The sequence below is a fragment of the Triturus cristatus genome, chromosome 12 (assembly GCF_964204655.1).
Source record: "Triturus cristatus chromosome 12, aTriCri1.1, whole genome shotgun sequence".
Taxonomy (NCBI): Eukaryota; Metazoa; Chordata; class Amphibia; order Caudata; family Salamandridae; genus Triturus; species Triturus cristatus.
The window spans coordinates 274,290,040-274,311,543 of record NC_140595.1 but is presented as its reverse complement, the minus strand read 5'-3'; the positions used below and the strand labels follow the sequence as shown (position 1 = coordinate 274,311,543).

General features: G+C 41.3%; 1 protein-coding gene across 1 annotated transcript in view; it reads left to right on the top strand.

Annotated features, from left to right (window-relative positions):
* The first annotated feature begins 2,384 nt into the window (after nucleotides 1-2,384).
* LOC146775841 (Fc receptor-like protein 3) overlaps nucleotides 2,385-21,504 on the top strand; it is a 726,410-nt gene continuing 707,290 nt past the window's right edge. The window contains exon 1 of the mRNA XM_085640004.1: nucleotides 2,385-2,544. Coding sequence (XP_085496130.1) covers nucleotides 2,508-2,544 — 37 coding nt within the window. The 5' untranslated portion in view covers nucleotides 2,385-2,507. The remainder of the gene's footprint in view (nucleotides 2,545-21,504) is intronic.

The window sequence follows — 21,504 nt, the reverse complement described above, 5'->3', positions numbered from 1 at the left end:
GTCAAGCCCTGATGCTAATCACAGGTGGACGGAGGAAGGGGAGCTCGTGAGACCGGTTTGACCCAGGGCAGCAGAGCCAGCTGCCCAGGTCACAGAGAAGTCAGAGGGAAAGCCCATATACTGTGAGGCCCGTATTTACTCCATTATAGCCTATGTGAGGGCAATGACAAGATGGCCACTGCTTCCAAAATGGAACCCGCGTAGTGGAGCAGAATAACGTGTACACAGTGCATTCATAGCTAGAACGGTATATAAAGCACTCGTACATGCCGCATTTACCATTTGCGGTTCGCTAATACCAAGATAGACAGGTGTAGGGCCCTGTCCCCTACGCGGTCCCGAATATTAAAGTACGACAGCTTCAGGTCTGATAGAAAAGTGGGATAAGTCCAAATATGTACAGTTAACTGACACTATACTAAATCTTTGAACATCTAACCAAAGAGATTGAATATAATAGATCAAAATTGTTCCAATACCCGCAGTTGCGCCATGTGCCAGTTGTGTATAAAGATAATCTTTTTGATGACCCATACTTCAGTCTGCTCGAACCCAAGTTAATTATGGAATCATGGGGTAGTAGGGGATTTCTAGAATCTGTAGATCCCTCTTTCTTAACACCCCAGATCCTTCGAGGAGGTGGGAGAAGCCTGGGGATGGGTTCTGGGAGAAATGGATAATGACGATTGGAGGGAGACCAAAATGGCTGCTCGTATGCTGGTTATCTCTTACAACTTTAGGATGATTTAGTTCAATTATTTTCATAAGATCTATTATAGCCCAGACAGCCTCTGGAAGGTGGATAGAGCTTGGAGGCTTACATCCGCTGCACAGACTCAATAGGCTCTTTTTTTTTTTAAATTAAATTTGGGAGTGTCCCATGATCCTGCCATATCGGCAGACAGTACTTGAGTCCCGTGCAGTGGTAATGAAGTATCTGTCTACCCTGGATCCAAAGGTGGCTTTGCTAGGAATTATGGGTGGCCTCTAAGTCGCAGAGGACTCTAGCGCGTATCAGTTTTCTGGTAGCAAAAAGAGACAATGCATGCTATTGGCAGAGAGATTCACCTCCACTTCTGGGAGACTGGACATGAGGCACAGCATACTGTGTAGCCCCGGAAAAGGTAATTTATAAGTGGAGCGGTTGTATGGATAAATATTGTATTTCTTGGGACCCATGGCTTCCGAGGGATACTAATTCATAAATGAATGATGTTTAGTATTACTCACAGCACGTGGTAGGCTGTCTTGCCTGTCGATCTGAGTGTTTAAAGGACAGACAGGCACATGCATCAAAGCAAAAACCGGTCGCAAACGGGAAGATTCTCAGAATCTGCCCCTTTGCGACCGGTATTTTTGCATTTGGGATGCATCATCCCAAATGCAAAAATCGCAATTTAAGTAATCTCTAAATTGTGATTACTTAAATAGCGATTGCATTTAAGGAATCTCAAATTGAGATTCCTTAAATGCAATGCATTAAAGTTAAAAAATTAGCGATATCGCTAATAGGGGGAGCAAATTACCATGAAGTTGAACTTCATGGTAATTTGCAAAAACTTTGAAAAATGCACTTTTGTGCATTTTTCAAAGTTTAATGTTGCGCACACACATGCCCTTAGGGCATGTGTGTGTGCAACATATGTGCACAGATCAATTTCATGAGTGCAATAGGGTGTCATTTTGATACCCTTGCACCCTTGAAATTGCATGAGCAATTTGCGAGTACCTACTGGTACTCGCAAATTGCTCATGCAATCTCCAGTTCATTCCTATGGGCATGGAGGCCCATAGGAATGAATGGGACGGCATTCCTTAATTGCGACTCGCAATTTGCGAGTCGCAATTAAGGAATGTGTAGGAATCGCTATTTTTATAGCGATTCCTACATGCATAGGCTTTTTTCAATTCCTTAATTGCGATTCCTTAATAATCGCAATTAAGGAATTGCAAAAGCCTACGTTGATGCATGTGCCAGTATGTTGTTGATGCTGCACTTCTCTTGTTGCTTGCCACTTGCGTTATGTTGCATTATATTACACAGTTCTTATATAAAAAAAGCCATAAACAGATATATAAGAAAGAAAACTACCAAGCACCAGTGCAAAATGGCCCGTATTTTGCGCCAAATTTCACATCTCCAGGCTTTGTGAGTGTTAAAGAACATGTCACTCTGTAGATTTTCTGCTTAGATAGATGCACAACTCCAAAGGACTGCTTTGACCTTTGTTTTCAGTTCGGATGCATGCCTTCATGTGGTTTGCTTGGTCTGTGGTCACCTGCGGCTCACGTGCATCGTTTACAATGAAGTCAGCCTAAGTCACAGCCCCAACATCCTCTGAACTCAACTCATGCATTTCCTACACAGCGGCTACGGAAGGAAGCTGCCGGCCAGCCGGAGGCGATGGCACTTTTCAACCAGCTGCCTCGGCCTTCATAAGAGCATTGGACGTCTCCTTGCGACACACGCACACTGTATCCTGCCCCAGCCTGCCGGAGTGGACAACATGTTGATGGTGGCCTGGGTGATGCTGGTCCCTCTGGGTGAGTCCCTGTTTTTCCGTGCATTTCTTCCTGTATCTTTCTGTATGTTAAGCAGCCGTCCCGGAGACACTGTGCATAGTGATACGGGGAGTATTCATTTAACAATAGTTTCCATATTTCAGGCTGTGGACCCGGGGAAAAGAACGTTGGAGTATATAAATGAAACAAATGTATATGGTTGAACTTTTCATTGCACACTAATGTGATTGGCGTGCCGAGCATTACCTCTCGAGATACCTTACTGGATTAGATGTGAACTATAAATTATTTAATAATAGGTAGCTCTTCCTTAACCTATATATATATATATATATATATATATATATATATATATATATATATCAAAACACAATATATATATATATATTATACACACACACACAAACCGCCAAAGTTATTACCTAAACAAAAAACGCTATTCCTATGGAATCTAGGGGCCACGTATACATAGATTTCTGTTTGCGAGTTCCTAATAGCGAATTTTTGCAATTTACAATTAGGAAATCGCAAATATCTATGCACAACAGTATGTTTCACACAGTTTGTGATTCCCAGTGGAGTCGCAATTGACCTACCTCATTAATATTCATGAGGTAGTTCGCAATTTTCGACCCATTGGGAATCGCTAAAAACAGAGAGATGGTGGCCTGCTGGGGACAGGAGACCACCATGTCTAAGTTTGCTTTTAAATAAAGCAACTTTGTATTATTATTTTTTTTTAATGCAGCCCAATTTGTTTTTCTTAAGGGAAAATGCGATGCGTTTCATAAATAAAAATGAAACGTTTGTTTCATTTTTTTAAGAGTATGCAGAGGTCCGTGGGACCACATCCTGCTCTTAAAAGTTTTTGCATACATTCACAAATTGCCATTTGAGAATGGGTTACCACCAAATGCAAATTGGTGGTAAAAAGTGACTTTTTTGTGACCCTAATTCGGTCTCAAAACATTCATACATAGCCCTTAACATGCCTCTTCCTAATACCAAATCGCTCACCCAATTGTGATTTGGTGATAGGTTACAGAAGGGCAAAATAGGGTTTGGTACATGTCAAAACTTCGTTCATGTGGCCCTAGGTCCTACCTATAACTACCTACCGTATGTATCTATGTATATATATCATGCATTTTCTCCGTTGGTATCCTGGGAATTCCTTATTTTTACAATGTGATTTATATTTCTTTCTAAAATGTACTGTAATGCTTCCTTTCATAATGTACTGTAAAAGCTTTTCCCTCCCTGGTATTTTATGGATCACTTTGCACTTTCCTCTGTCATTCTCTAGATAGCTTTCTTATTTAATTCCGTTGTATCATAAAGATAGCTATGTTTCATCTCCTACTCGGCAGTTAAAACTACTGTCTTGCTGATGTCCAATGGATAGCATTACAGAGCCCCTACTTGAAACGCTATGGGCAACTTTACACTTACACTGAAAAGTTTATTCCCTTTCCCCCTAACACCATAGGTATACATTTGTACTGTCTTCTTTAAGACATTCTAAGTGTGGATGAACATATCCTTTTCCACCTCCATAAAATATTAAGAATGCTTTACATTACCCTGTTCCATACATTCTAAATTCAGATGTACAAATCCTCTCCCTCCTCCCTGCTATCCTATTGATAGATAGACATTTCCCTCTTCCTGTTACTCCAGGAGTAGATTTACAGTTCCACCATGGGTAGCATCACATTGCCATCTCACTCTTATTCCAGTGGCAGCATGATGCTTACCCTCTGTGGTATCATAGCCTTATGCTACCCTCTCATTGATTTTCGAAAAGTGGCTTTACGGGAGCTGCCTCTTTGAATTCTAGGGCTAGCTCTACCGTCTCCTCTGCACAACACTACCTAATAAGTCCCTTTCCTGAAATCCTCTAGGTAGCTTCACATTGTTTGCTTCTAGGTATTTCAAGGGTAGATTTACAGTTCCCCTCTCCTGGTATCCACCATAGCCTTTCACCTGCTACCATACTCTTCTGTACAATCAATCATACAAAGTGATGCTAACCTTTCACGCGGCCCTCTCTGAACCTCTCCCAGGTGTATGGTCTGGACCGATGTTAACTACTGATACGCCTAGAACTGCATCTGGATATTAAGGGCAGGGTGTTTGAAAGCTCCAAGGAAACTTCCGTCCACACCAAAGATCTCACATCTCACATTGAAAACGGAAATACTCACCTGCTATTAGGAGAGATCCCAGTGCTGGATCTTGGTGCCCAGCACTGACCCTGAAAAGTAATTACAACCATACTTACCGCTAACTCAATATTCTTCCATAGGAAACCATTGACTGTTTTTCTGTGAAATTTCTTCTGTGTCGATTTTGCAAACTTATAAATGTTCGTTAAGAATCGCCTGTATAACTTAAATGCAGTCTCTCAATTGCTTACAGGTGGTACACTAGTGCTGGATCCAGGATCCAACACTGACCTAGAAAAAGTAACCATAGCTCCACTTACCTGCTTAGTGAATTTCCTCCTATAGGATAACATTGGTGATTTCATTAGAAAAAGTTTCCAAGTGTCAACTTTTAAAATACCAAAATATTGCCTAAAAATCACAACAGTAACTAAAACGTATTTACTCACCTGTTTCAAGGAACCGTCCCAGGACTGAATCTAGGATCCAGTCCCGGAGTTAGAAAAGTAATCCTAAAAGTAATCAATTGCATTTACTTAGAATTTACCATTGAGCTCAATGTATAATTGTGTTTGAATTGTGTTGCCAATTACAACAAACTGTACCTATTACATTCAAAAGACTATTGCCTATTGAAAAGTATTTAACTAAAGCATCTCATTCTGAGAAAGTACATTTTGATACCTATTGTTGGTTCTAAAATAAAACAACCATATATTTTTATATACAAACCATTGGCCTAGAGTTCAGTTCTTGAGTGTGTGAGACCATTTGCTGACTGAGTGTGTACAACAAATGCGTTACACTGCCCTCTGATACTGCCTTACTGCTCGACCAAGCTACCACTTTAGAGAGTAAGGTTATATCACATCTCCATATCACAATCTGGAATTCTCTACCCCCAGAAACAAGACTTAATCCCTCTACTGCATCTTTCAAAAAAAGAAGTGAAATCGTTTCTCATGGCTAAATTCACCTGAGCATGGATTAAAGAAATTATGAGACCAAACGTACCCTTGCTACTGAACTTTACTATGCTCACGGTCCATCCAGGTATCCTAGATAGCATATCTACACTTTGCCTGATATACCGGGAACGTTTTGTTATGTACCTTATAACTATGCATTTACGAGACAATGTGTATACGCGATTTGACTTGCATTTAACCCGATGTGCAATTAACTGTACTCTGCACACTAGACACTTACCCTGTAAAGCGCTCTGATACTCGCAAGGGTCTTGTTCGCTCTGTATAAAACTTTCAAAATAAATAAATTAAGTATTGAAATAGTCAGTTTCGTTTATAAATGAACATTCTTCCTGTGTTGATGAAGGTGGGTTGTGTGTGTTGTATAGTTTTTGTGAGATTATATTTGGGAATATTCTACTAAGAAATTGGAAGACACATCTCTTGCAATATTGTTCAATCTATTAGGGGATTCATCCTTTATTTTTGTACCATGCTTTTTACCTGCTGGAAAATGAATCATTTTCTGCAAACTCAAATGAATTTCTATTTTTTAGAGGATGGAACCTTTATTTCTGGTGCTTCAGTGTATATGGTTAGAAGAGTATTCCTTTATGTAGTTAATTATTTAACCAGTTTTGGAGATTATTTTGCCTCCTCCAAACCCAGGTTAATCAATTTAAGTTGAATCCTTTTTTTGGGAGACACTGCTCATCTGTCAGAAGATACGTCCTTTAGTACTAAACATGTTGTATACTGTGGTGTTTCCACTCATCTCCTTTCATCCAGTGTCACATATCTGAGGCAGGCTGACCGCTTTGCGACATTGAGTCAGGCTCATATTTGAGCTACTTTGTCCCTTCTGGAGCGGTGTGGTACAAGCATAGCATGGTGAGCAGTGCATTTACTCACCACTGTACAGAAGATAGTAAAAAAACAAGAATAATATGGCAGAAGGTGATACACGCCTCATTAAGATTGATTAGGCAGAAAATGCCACACCATCAGGGTGCCTGTAAAGTCTCATCTGACTGCAAACATTTCACGGGGGTAGGTGACTGTAGAAGGTCATCTGCCACTTTTCAATAAGCCCTGCTTCCCATTTGGGAGACACCAGCAATAGAACAAAAAGGCTTTGAATAGAGCACAATGGAATTTGTAGGGTAATCGAACTACTGCATATTTGTACTTTCCCCTTTGATATTCAGTGAGGTGCTATCACATTACTTCATAGAAGTTAATACTAGCATATGCTGCTGCTGCTCAATAAATACTGAAAAAAGCATAGTAAATATAGCCAGTGTGGTTTATCACTCAATGCACTCTTTAGTTCATCTATTATTTGGGCTTTAATTCTAAAACCCTGAATAATGCTGCACTCTCTGTATGGGCCCTCATTATCAAACAATTGCATTATTACTCTTGGATGAGCTTGCAGTGCTAATGGAACACCAAACTCTATTCAAAGCCTCCTTTGTTGGCATCGCAATTAATACACGCTGAATCGAAATATGATTGTATGTAAATTATTTATTTATTCTTGCAGACTCTGTATAATCAATTTGGGGATTCATTCTTTATTCTTGCTGATTTTTTAGTAGAATACATCTTTATAATGTGCACTCTGATGTCTGCTGATAGATAAATATATGTTATTCTTCGGATCCCATTAATCAGTTGGTGGGTGAATCGTATTTATTCCCGATGCTCTGCTTAGCACATGAGGCTACAACTCTTTTATTCCTTTATGAGTGAAATCTCTGCTCATAAGATCACCTCTGTTCCTACAGATGACATTACATGTGGTAGAAGATCAGTGATTTTGTCCCACCAACAATTTAATCGGGTGGATGATCCCATTCCATGCTCACTCTGTCTAATCTATTGCAAGATTTCTATGTTCCTCTTTCCCTCCTTAGACTGTTCTCCTCCACCTGGATTTCATTTTGGACTATTTTACCATCATGGCTTCTCTCAGCTACACTGCTTGTCCAAAGCTCTTAAAATATTCCATTCAATCCACTCACACATTGTCTCTCCTTGCACAGACTATTGAATCCTTTCCATTTGGACAGCCAGACACCTCATTCTAGAGAAAGTGCTTATGAAGAATTGTGTCAATACTCATCACAGTATTACCATCACATCTATGTGCCTATGATCTACCTTATGAGTCGGCGAGTTGCTAGCTCATGGAATAAGTCCCTTTATGCTTGCACTCATCAACTATGCTAGCTACCCTGCTTATCAAGAGACTCATCAATGACTCAACGTCTTTTACTTCTTTACAGGGAGAGGCTGCCCATGACCCCCTTTTCCTTAGCTCATTCCCACCTCCTGTCTACCTTCAACGTATCCTATTTATTTTGCCTTCATTTGCGCTTAAATGGGTCCTGTCTTGACTCTTGGTTCTCTTTTGTTTTTCTTCCTGCTTATAGTTGCTCTTCATGCTTCCCTTCCATTGCACACAATGGCTTTCTCCCATGAAATCTACATTTCAATGTGGCCTAAAGGTTAATCTTTTTTTTATATGCAGACTCGAGTGTCAGGCTCATCGTGTTTTTTCCATGTGGGTTCAACTCAACGTATTTTGCGCTAGTTAGGTTGGCTCCCGGGGCGCAAAGTCAATTCACGCTTGGCCAACCACTGACAGGCTCTCAGTATAAATGAGACAGCTCATTCTCTGCCTTCTGTTGCTCCGTGCCTTTATCACCAACTCCCCAGGACGTTGATGTCCTAGAATCCCTATCCTGGGTCTACATTTTCCCCCTTAACACTACATCTGTTGGTGATTTAATATCCTCATTTGGCTTATAATAACACTTTTATAAACAATCCTCTAATCATTTTCCATCCTCACCTATAGTCATGTGTTTATTATTGTATTTCTTAATACCACTGAAAAGATGGCTCAAAAAATCATAAATAAGCCTTATTTATCCATCCCAAGATCCCTTCCTGCTATGAAGTTAATCCATCCTTTGTTGCAGTTAAAGTCTTCCAGAAGCTCTCCATGTCTCTCCTTTAAAGTATTCTAGTGGACTATTAGAATTCAAGATCTGCTTTTACTCCAAATTGACAACATTGAGAATATTGTTTCTCAGGGGAGGATGAAAGAGGCAGCATCTCAATGTAATTGATTTTGTTCATTGGCGGCTCCACACATGTGATTGAGAGGAAATTGATTCATAATTAACGCAAGTGTCTCACCTTCTTGAATTGCACATTGATAAAACGAATAAGGGACTAGTTGTATTCCAAGAAGCTCCTAGTTTAAAACCACTGTTATATTATTCTTATCAGTCTTTGCAGATGATGGTGATTTGTTAAAACTAATTAATGATTCACTCACTGATTGTGGATCCAAAAGTCTAAGCAGTATGTTATCACGCCTGCAGTGCATTGCAGGGTCAACCCAGGCTTTTCATTTCAGTGTGTTCCATTGGGAGCCTAACTAAAGGAGCTCCTTTTGGGATTTATTAGGGCGTGAATGGGGCCAGTTAGATCGTTCAGAATATTAACACAATTCGTTTATTGGGCTGACCTAGACAATGAAAGAACCAGAGAGGCCAGAATACCAAATGATCACATCCTCATGGCACGGTTAAAGGGTTCGATCGATGTTTGCTTACGTATAACTATGATCATTATAGGTTTCTGCACTAGGCTGTCGGCAGCAGCCCTTCAGCTACCAAATTATTAAAAACACAAAGGGACAGAAGGCATAAGCAAACACTATCAATCAATCAATCAATCAATCAATCAAACATTTGTAAAGCGCACTACATACCCGTGAGGGTCTCAAGGCGCTGGGGGGAGGGGGGTGGGGGGGTGGGGTGCTGCTGCTGCTACTGCTACTGATCGAAGAGCCAGGTCTTGAGGAGTTGTCTGAAGGCTAGCAGGTCCTGGGTCTGACGTAGGTTCGTAGGGAGGGTGTTCCAGGTCTTGGCGGCGAGGTAGGAGAAGGATTAGCTCTACTATTATTCCCTACTATGTGGTAAATATTTTGGAGCAAATTAGAGAACCTTGGCACTCATTCATTAAAGTTTGAATTGGGTGACATGAAGTTAAGCGTGTGGTCTTTTAAAATGGCAAGTGAATTGATGCTAACTTTGCGTCCTAGTGTCACACTAGCTCCTGCACACAACCTTAGTAAACATGGGCTCAGGTAGTCTAAAGGAATTAGAAACCAGTGTTTTGAAATTGTGTACTACTGTAGATTATTTCTGCTCTTAACCTCATAGACAAACATATATATCCCTCAATATTTAGCTCATATTGCGATTTTAGGTGATACATTTATGACTTCATTTTTTTAAAAATTGTATTTTCATTTTTACAAGTACTAAACTAGGTTGAATATCTGGCAAACAGCAGGCCAATTTCCTTAAATAGGAAAATAATGTTGAGATGAAAACAGTTGATTTTGGACGTCCATTTTTAATTCCATTGTAGAATTTAATTCTCAGTGCACCGTCTTATTCCTCATGATTTCTGTAGAGCAATACATGTGCCCCTCTATAGCTTTTTAAGGAGCCAATCCTTTAGAGACAGTAGGTGTCTAGATCTTTAGTTACTACTCTCCCAAAAATATATACACACGGTGGATTTCAGAGGAGTTAGCTTCTCTCACCGCATACAATTGGCCAGTTTGTTGTATCATTTTGTCTCCTGGGGAGTCCTTCCATTGCAACGCCTGAGGTACTTTGTTTTTAGCATGCTGCTGTTACTATATGGTGAACGTGGAAGCCATCTTGAAAAGCAGGCCATGGAAGAGTAATTACGAGGAGGCAAAGCATGAAGCATGAGAAGCATTGTTACGATCTAACCACTTTTATTATCACTTCCAAATGTTGCTATGCATTTCTTGCGTCACAATATATGGCAAAATTGTATAAGATGCGTTGCAAAAATAACATCTCGAATTCCTATCTCTTGAAAGATATTAGTAGCTGTCTGGTTTTGAGTTTAAAAATGTATTTTAAAGACTGCCTGTTAATTTGAAGCTGCGTTTCTAATGAAATAGTGCGTCCATTTCTGAAAAGCGATGCTTTCTTTAGTCAACAGCAGCTGTACTTAGGCTGTGTAATGATCACACGCGTATCTATGAAGGCTGAACACAGGCGGGTCGTATTACGAACGTATGCGAGCTGTGCGCATAAGACATCCGGCTGTCTAGAACAATACACTTAACCCAGTGACTGTATAAGGAAGTCAGCTACAGGGAGCACAGATTGCTCACACTCATTGAATATGCAGTGTTTCCTTTTCCCAGTACCCATGTTATCATCAAACTGCAGCGAGAAGTGGCATCTCCGTACTCCCGAGCTGCTTGCGTTTATGGTTCCCTTACATTTTACAGCTGCCCTTCATACCTGCTCTTTTCCCTTGCACAGACTGACTGCAAATTATGTTTATGCAACAGATGTTGAAAACAAATGTTTCCACATTAAACAACGGCAGCGCCAGGGGCGCAGGAGAGGAGGAGGGGGAGGGGTTAGGAATTTTTATCTGGATAGGGCAAAGGTACGTTCAGGTGGGCCCAATGTTTGTCAATTGGGGAGCTAGCCTACGAGTCCAAGATTAAATCATAGATTCTTCCAAACTGGAATACAATGCATCTAGAGAGTTGTGTGAGAGTAACAACTAATGTCTATACTAAACAGGGACAACCCCAGGGCTTTAAGTGGGCTGGGTCTCACCGGTGCGGAGTACCGGCAGTTTTTAGGTCTCGCCTGACCCAGCGCATGCGCTGGTCTGGCGAGACTTTTTGTGAGGGCTCAAAAAGTGCTACCATGGCCAGCCTAGAGCTACAGTGCATGTGCGAGGGCGCGCGTGCCTCACTTTCGGGCCGCACAGCTGCTTTGATGTTTTGATCACGATGACTTTCACTTTCGCGGCCGCACGGCCGCTTTGATGTTCTCCGTGAGCCATTTTGTTTTTCTTCTGTTTATTACTTCTATGTAGTAATGGTGGCACCCGTGCGCCGCCATTACTACAGAGCAGTAATAAACAGAAACAAGCATTGGCATAGCCAATAGGTCTCGCTTTTGGGACCTTATAAGTATTTAGTTATGCAACTGTTGCATGGCTAAACACTTATAAGGTCCCAAAAGCGAGACCTATTGGCTATGCCAATGCTTGTTTAAAGGAGGATCGAAACAGGTCTCTATCTGGCTCTGTTTTGTGTCCTGGCACAGGCGGTCCGTTTTTTTCTGACTGCAGTGACAGCATGCACCTTGATGTGCACGTGTTCACACTGCTCACTTCTCACTAGCAGAGTGCTCACACTGCTCACTTCTCACTAGTGGAGAAGTTACGGCATGACGTCATGCCAGGCGAGCGTTGTAGGGGAAGGGAAATCCTATAAAGAGAGTCATTTTCTCTCTGAATTTCCCTTCTCTTTTGAAACTCAGGAGCAGCAACATTGTTGTTGGGTCACCAGGGCTTTAAGTGGAAGCTTTTTCAATATTATATACAAGCCATAGTTGCTGCTTATTTATCTTATGTAACTAACAAACATTGACAAAGCCAATAGTCCTGCTGTTGTAGGTATGATGTTACTTGTTGTATCATATATCTGGATGCAATTACAGAAACAGCAAAATACAAGTTGGGAGGCACACCCTGCTAAGCGCAAATTTTAAGCTTATCTGTCTTTAAGCCACACCCTTTATTACATTGGCCATGCGCCTTTGAGAGACCCTCCAGTTATTTCATCCGACTTAAAGCCCTGGACAACCCTTATAATTTTCAGCAGGCCAGGCTTCATCAAAAGCACCTGGTTTCCAAGCATATTTTAATAGTATTTCAAGCTTAAGGAGGTCCCTGTTAGCACACCGAAGCCTTGATATTTTGCACCAGGAAGGCTGGCTGCTTAGTCCTTGAAATTTGCCCAACATCTATTTCTTTGCATACTGTGAACTTTGTAACTATTAGTTTCCATGTCATTCTTTTGCAGTGTACTTTCATTGATTAAAAACTTTAAAAAAAAAACAACATAGCATTTGGAAAAAAGGAAAGCAGTATTGATGACAAATAAGAGCATTTTTCATGCTTCATGTAAAATCATTAATTGCTGTCACACAGGTAACCTTCTGGGGCGGTATTACAGAAGGGTCAAACAACAAGAAGTATGGACGTGTTTCTCAGATTAATACTGTTTAGGCAAAAACCACCTTGACAACTCTGTGGCTCAAATGAGAATTGTGACTAGCTGACCCGACCCAGGTAGTCACAATTCTCATTTGAGCCAAAGAGTAACACAGAGTACAAACAGGGTAATCAGCCTGTTGTAAATACATTATATACGACTAGCTGTTGTTGGCAGCTTACAGTTTTGTGAGTTGTAAATAATCTGTGCCGCCATCAATTTTTGTATAATTGAAGGACTGGTAATTTTAGCATTTTTCATGTGCTGTCTTATTTTTGTAATGGTCCACGCATTATTGTTTTCGTAATTGTTCAATGTTAATTGTGTTGTTGCTATTCACGTCCTGCAAATAATTTTTATTGATTGTTCCTCCCGGTTTTGACATGAAACAAATGCTGAACGTGTATGTTACAAAATGACTAAATCATAAAGGTGTAATAAAAGCACCAAGCCACTTTAGTTGTCAAGGCGGTTTTTGCCTAAACAGTATTAATCTGAGAAACATGCCCATACTTCTTGTTGTTTGAAATTACTGAGGCCCAGTTTGGGTGTGTTTTTGGGCCCATCCCCTTTTTGTTAAAAAGTATTACGGAAGGGCCCACAGATTCTTGTGCAGCCTCTTCTGTATACAGGAGCGCTGTATATCCAGTGCTATAGTCAAAGGATGTTCCCTCGTTTGCATGGAGCATGACCCCACACAAACGATGGAATTGTTTCGCCTCTTAGTCCATCCATATTATGGATGTGGGCACAGAGGCACGCAGACACCCATGGGAAACAAAAGCAATCATCTAGACTAACAGAAAGCTCCAACCAGGGTTGGGTTTTGTACCAGTTTGAACTGGATGAGCCATGAAGTGCATTTGCTTCTTTCAGGACATGTTATGTTGGTTTGTAAAGTGCACTCTCACCCAGGAGGGTATTCCAGGTGCTGAGCAGGTGTGAGATTAGGCAAACCCAGCACCCAATGTGGTTACTCGAAAAGCCAGGTCATCAGCTTCTTGTGGTATTCAATAAATGGAGAGTAGGCTCGAACCTGTAACGGCACATAATTTCATGCTTTAGGAGTGATGTAAGAAAAGGCTCAACTGCTGGATCTTGTTTTCCATATGCCCGGGTTGTGAGCAAGTAGGAGTCTTGCCGAGCTGTGATGTCTGGAAGGTTTGTGAAAGCAGATGATATTGTTGAGGTATTCCGGGCCAGAGTGCCTTAAAAGTTTGGGTGAGGAGTTTGAAATGTGCTAATTTAGTATGGATAGCTGTTATAGCTACTTGAGGTGAGGTAAAATGAGTGAATGATGCGGAAAGTTGAGAGTGATTCTGGCTGCCGAGTTCTGGATGTTCTGCAGCCTCCTGATGAGATGCTTGTTTATCTCAGCGTAGAATGTTTTCTTGTAGTCTAGGTTGCTGGTCCCAAGAGTGCGGGTGATGATTTTCGACATGTTTACTGGGAGACATGTGAAAATCTTCCTCAGCATCTTCAATATGTGGAAGCATAAGGCAATGATGGCATTGACTTGGGCTGTGATAATGAGTTTGCAGTCAGGGAAGAGCCGAAGGTTCTTGGCTAGGGTTATTAAGTTCTGAGGTAAGCCTAGATAATTAAAATTATTGCCACTGTATGTATGTCATCCCACATTGCATAACCTGTTGTAGCCCTTTATTGAAATTAATTTTGATCAGTTCTTGGGCCAGTAGTAGTCAGACAATGAGTATCATCAGGGCCACTAAATTTATGTGGTGGGGAGGACCAAATTATGCAGCAGAGTTGACTAAATTATGCAGCAAAATAGGCAAATTATGTGGTGTAAGTTAGTGTCATTTTGTGATAGTATTACTTCATTATTATTATTATTTTTTAGACTAGGTAACACTGTGTGGGCCTAGGTTGCACTTTATTAATACAAGTTTAACACGCACATAGAACAATGAGAAACTGAAAGGTGAACAGTCAACCTTTGCAAAGGGTCTTCTACTGCACTACAACATGTTTTGCAGCATTTTTAGTGACTTTTGATCTTTTTGAGCTAGGAAGATTTTTATTTCTAAATCTGCAAATTATGCAACAGATGAAATATTTTGTGGCAAATGCAGCAAATCCATAATTTTGCAGAAAACAACACAGCCATAAAACTGCATAATTCCAGTGGCGTTGACTATAACCTGAGAATGTGCAATGTACTGTAACAAAATATCAGAATATGAAATGCTTACATTTGTAACTCTGCCAAACCGATGTGAGCAAATTCAGCCCAACACAATATCTTACTTTAGATTACGCATTTATTTACTTGACTTCATAATCTGGCAGAAAACAGACAAACAACGTGAAACCAAAAAATCTGAGATCAATCCTGTCTTCTCCGCTTCAAGAAATTGTGTGGTCCAAGGCAAACATTTTATTTCAACGAATCTCCTCTTTTCTTCATTATCAAGCATGAGAGGACCTTCAAATATGCATGTTCATAATGTGTGCTGTACAAAAACCTCCTGTGTTTGATTTAATAGACTATAATGTTGACTATCTATAAGAATATAGGCCAAATATTAGGTGCACGCGGCAACCGACTTGTCTCTTAGTTCACTAATGGCATTGTGACCATGTCCGGGGCTTGAATGATTCTAAATTCTTATAAAAAAACCTGTATTTTAATAAATGCATTTCACTGCTGTGATATGATGTACTATGGTGAAACACTTCTGCCCGCTAAGGAAATCTACACTTTTGGATTTTGAAGTACATTTATCATATTTAATATGTTTAAAGCATGATTTACGTGACAAATATTTTCATAGCTCGACCAGTGCATGAGCTCTTAGAACCAGAGCTAATCCATCAGGCTTGGCTTTTCCTTGTACTTTCTTGGCTCGAATCACACAAGGGGTCGTAGTGGGATCAAGAATCGCGCACCAGTCTTAATGCTCCCTAATTCTCAAATCACACACAGTACGTCTGGTATACAATAGAACAAGCTAAGAATAGTAAATGAGATGCTGAGAGGTGAAAGCATGTAGTTATTAGGACGAGAACCCTCACTCACCTAAAGATGACATGCTTTGTCATTGGATTCCCTCCTCACAGCAGGACCGCAAGGTACCTGCTTTGGGCTACAACTCCCGACTGGGGAGGAGCAGAGGTGTTTCATAAAAAGATGAGCTGTTTCAGGGATGTGAGGGAGGGGTAGTGTGCAATGATTTATAGGTTACAGTATCAAACTATCTCTGGTGGGCAACAAGTCTTAGTTTATTCTGGGCCCCCCAGTGTGTAGGGTTAAAACCAAAGCAAGAGCCTGGGCATCAAACCCAGTTCACTTATTACATGGTCAGCAGTTTCTGCCCATATATGACTATGAACTGGGGGTCATTCCTCAGGACCAAACGTGAATAATGTCACTCTGTAACAAACAAATAAAATAAAATACCGGCCTTAATTCAATGAGCCATGTACTGAGTCCGGTGGCCCACCACACGGTCCACCTGTCACAAAAAAGAAGAAAGACAACACAACAAAAATCCTCATTATTCAGTCATCTCACATATCCAAGATTCTTTCTAAATGTAATTAATGATAGTTTTAAATCTGTGTCATAAAGTGATACCAGTATTCCCTTTAGCCTGCACCCTTCACAACGGTGCTCTGTGAAGAAATGTGTTTACAAGAGCATTAAGGGTAATCTTACCCACAAAATGACACTCTATAAAGAGTTCTCAAGCCTCTGACCTCAGCCTGTGTTGTATCGCTGCATACAATAAAAAATAAAAATGTAAACATGCCAATGTTCTAAGATATGAGGATTCTCTTAGTTACACCGAGGGGACAAGCTATCCATTTGAGTAATTCAGAGATGTACACAAGTAAATTATTATGCATGGCTTGCTACTTAGTTAACAGCCACAAATCATCCAACTCTTTCTCATACATCTTTATCAACTCTAAAATCTCAATTATAATAATGTAGTAATTATTGGGAATGCAGTAAAAGTATTTTGCCTAGAAACTATTGTTATTTCTAATATCGTCGGTATACAAGTCTTGTGGTTGTGTAATAATCATTTCCAGGTCCCATTCACATGTAGCAGTAGGATGTGGCCTAACGGCTAGAGTGGTTGACCTCAAAGCTGGGGAACCGGGTTTGAGTCTCGGCAGGAACGCTCAACATCCTGTGATTCAGGGCAAGTCACTTAATCTTCCAGTGCCTAACAAAAGGAATGTGTCATTCTGTAGCAACTGGTGCTCATGTAAAGCGCTCTGATACATTCGGGTCAAGTTTGCACTATATAAAACTCTGGAAAAAAAACCTAACCTGTGAAAACGTTCACGGGCAGCAAATCCCACTTATTCCAGGGACAAAATGTCTCTACCCAAAATGCGAGCCTGAGATACGGCTCCTACCTGTTTCTCGATAACGACTCTCCGTTAAGCGGGTCTGGGTAAATGCAAACAATGCTCTGCTCACCTCATTCATAATAGACTGGCTGGAGGTTGGGCACGCCGCGCATACATGGAGGCATGGGTCAACCCAATATCTAAAAGGGACCGAGCCAGGGAAACACGTAACAAAAATTCGATTTTGTGTGTTTGCTGCGGATCCTATTTCTTACAATAAGCAAACCCTGACTGAACTTTGGGCATGACAGTTTTGGAGCCTATCGTTTTACCGAAAACATCTTAATCTCCCATATGTGCGAAGATGTTAACCACTGATAACTTCTTAATCTTCTATGTTTGCGAAGCTATAAACCACAGTACACAAAGCTCTGTGAGCAGTGGAGTGCGTTAGAGAAATGCCTTCGCGGTGATTTTCATTGCCAGGTGCTTGTCCGCAATGTGCAATCATCGTGAATGGCACCATGCACAGCGCAAGCGGGCACGGCTTCCTGTCTGTCGCTCGAGTCGATTTTTACTCGAGCGGCAGCTTTCTCAACGCGGACGGACAGTTTCTGAACGCGAGCGGTAGCAAGCATACGCGACCACTCGCAATGAGAAATCTGACTGCCCGCCTGCATTGAGAAATCTCGCCAGAAGGTTGATTTTTCACACTCGCCAACTTGATGTTGATGATCACGAACGAGGAAAAATCTTGCCGGGAGGTGGATTTTCCTCGTTAGCGCTCACCAACTTGATGTTGACGAGCGCGAGCGAGGAAAAAAACTCCGCTCATCAACGCGAAGCAGAGTTTTTTGGAGCAGAGTTCACCGCCCAGATTTAGCATTATGGGAATTGTAGTGACCTATGATTATAATCTACAAACTTAGATCACTAATAGCATTGTAACCATGTCGAGAGCATGAATGATTCTAAATTCTTACATAAATGCATTTCACCGCGGTGATATGAAGTACTATGGTGAAACACTTCTGCTTGTTAAAGAAATCCACACTTTGGATTTTGAAGTACATTTATCATATTTAATATGTTTATTGCATGATTTACATGACGAATCTTTGAATAGCTCTACTCATGCATGAGCTCTGAGAACCAGAGCTAACCAATAGCTCAGTTCAGGCTTCAGCTATGCCTGGTACTTCCTTGGCTTGACTCACACTAGGGGTCGTAGTGGAATCAAGCATCGAGCACCAGACTTAATGCTCCCTAATGATAGAAAGGAGGCAAAGAGTAATGGTTAAACCTAACAGCCGTCTCAATCCTCGACCAATGGTGGGCCTGTAATCTCAATCTCTTGGGCATGCTATCCGAGCATCTCATATGGTATCTTTCTGGATGACAGTATAAATCTGGCTGGTAACAGGAAAGTTCTCAAACATCAAACTTCTTTGTGCTTCTGTAGTGGGTGCTCCAGGCTGGAGACTGCCCTGTTGCAAGGAGTATCATTACACAAAGTCTGTGTGTGAAGAGAAGCCTGGTCAGGATATCTGAAAGGAGGACCAAACTAAACAGGTACTTCATTAGTAGCTTAATTGTCACTGGAGAAGCTACATTGGAGAACGCAGTACACTTAGCACGCTGCACAATTTTATCTTCAGTACAAAGGGAGCCAAAAAGCAATTTCAAACATCAATTTATTCGGTTTTTTTTAAATTGTGTTCTGGACTTTCCTCTTCCTCAAAGCTCTGAACAACTTGTGCGTCTGTCGTGTTTAGTGCATTCATATAAGAGTTATCACACAGCAGAGCTCCACTAAATAAAACTCCATGAATCTCTCGGAAGAGTTAAAACGCAGCAAACAGTCATGGCAAGGATACAGGCTGCGGGGTTGTCTCCATGTCTGGTTTACGGTGGTAGAACCACAAGCTGCCTTGAGCCCACCCTTGGACCTCACGGTTAACCTGAACCTTACAATAAACGTTATCTTGCATTCTGTACTGTCATAATGTTGATTACCAGCTTCAATGGAGATCTGCACAGCCTCTTAATGTTTCTGAAGTCAGAGTGACCACTGGACTAATGAGGGTTGGACTCCCTCTCGCCTCTCCCCTGCCTGGAAGCTCCCTGTGTCACCTTACTCCAGTTCACTGAACGCCCATCCCCTGGTCTTACTCCCCACTCTCCACTTGCCACCGATGATGAAATGAATTGGAACAGCAACAATTTGAGGAGGGGAGCCAAAATCAAAACTAAAGTCATCAGTTCATAGAGAAGTTAGTACAGTATTAAGTTTTGGGGAAACCGGACAGTAAAATGTGCCTAATACCCATCTTTGGCTTGGGTGAACCCCAACATGGTCCTATACACCAGCAGTGATAATGGACTGCATAGATGAGAAATGCCTATGCCTGTTGTTGGTAGGTCTAATACTTCATGTTTAAAGTGCCACCCTCCCTTTGATAACGTTTGATGGCCTCCAGTGGGGCCTTTTGCCATTGAAGGATTCAATTGCTATGCCACGTCTTGCAAGTGTCACAACAATATCTCTTCATAAAGAAAGGCCCAAATCCTCAAGATGCTGCAGAAACATGATTGTTTGATGCACTTTGGGACATCAGTTGCCAAAAAGATGTATATCCTCTATATTCAGACATTCAGGTCCGGCTTGAACGCTGGTGGTGCCTAGTGTGACAGTCTGTGTTAGCCACCCCCCATGACCTCCGACTCAGATTCCCTCATTATGACCCAGCAAAAGGGCCCTCATCTCTCCATAGCCCCTCTCACGCATACATTTCAATTGTTTTAAAGCGCTAGTAAAGGCTGGCTTTACTAATCCACTCAGCAATCCATTTTAAAGACAAATTAGTTTTTTGCAGCAGGCATATTAACCCTCTGCGCTACTTTGTGGCGAGTCAAAACTGCCACTAGACAAATCTCCCATCTCTCTCTCTAGCAGGAACATCAATCACAAGAGTTATCTTGGCATTTTTATTGCTGCCTGAAAGTTAGGTGTGCAAGGAACTCTGCATCTGCTGCTTTTAAATTGTAAGTTATTGCTAAACACAACGTCTCCACTTGAGGTCAGCGCCCCCTTCTCGGTCAGCGCCCAGTGCAGCCGCACTGCCATAAAGCTTACCCTGCAGACATTGTGGCCCACTGTTTCCATCAAGTGAAAAACAATTAGGAGGAGCGTTGAGTCAAAGCTGGTGGTGGAGGGCATTAGTTCTAATATACGTATTGAAGAACGGAACACTACAGGTCTATATATCGGTTGGGGCACAGCACTGACCCACACCCTGCTAAACACCCACCTCTTTATCCTATCACTACTAGTTTGGAATTCCAGGCTGTTATTGTAGCTTTGGCAGATACTCCTTTTGGAAAGGCACCAGGACCAGACGGGGTTCCCATCAATCTTATTAAATCTGATATTGATTTTTAGGCTCCTGCATTGCTGATGCCATCCACTCCACCTGCAGCATGCGTCTCCCCTGTTCTTGGCATACTGCTATAATTGTGCCAATGTTCAAGCGAGGAGCTAGGCAAGATCCACGTTGCTGCAGGACAATTACACTGTTCGATTCAGTGGTAAAAGTGTTTTGCCCTGTTATTCTACAAAGAAATATAACCAGGGTTGAGGCATCTAATGTTTGATTGGTGGTCCAATATGGCTTCTGAACCGGGCTAAGCGCACTTTAGCAGAGTTTAAATAATCATCTGATTGTCAATAAATACACTGTGGCCAAGGGGGGTGTTATATCTAAGGTTTTATACTATGCATCTTCCCTGTTTCTCTGCCTCTGCTGCTCAGCCAGTGTGAATGCGCTGGGTAGAATGTTGGTGTGGTCTGTACATTGCTGATTTCTATTGCCCCAAGTTAACTTTGTGTACTGCCCCTTTTAGTGGGATTTAGCATAACATTTTGATTTTGATAATGGTGTTGTATATTTCTATCTGGATATTTAGACTCACGGAGCGTGTACCGTTATCACTTGTCTCCGAGGCAAGGTTTTCTCTATTGCTTGGTGAAATTTTTCTTCATTCTTGGTCTCCTCACCATTCAGAGATATCATCGTGGGAGAGTTTTCTTTAAATCCAACAGTCAGTCCGATGTTGTCTATTTTTGGCATGCCACCGGGGTGAAGCACCAGTCTCCTGTATAGAAGAATATGTTAATGCTGATTTATTTTGCTCAGTGCTGCCATGATATTCAAAAAGTTATTTTTGATTTTTGCTGTCTTTATTTATTTATAATATGCTTGCTATTTTCATTTGGTCCTTACTTTCACTAACTGTGATTGCACTATTAATATTCTGTCTTTTGTAGTCCACCCAGATCACACTTTTTGTCTATTTACGGTGTATT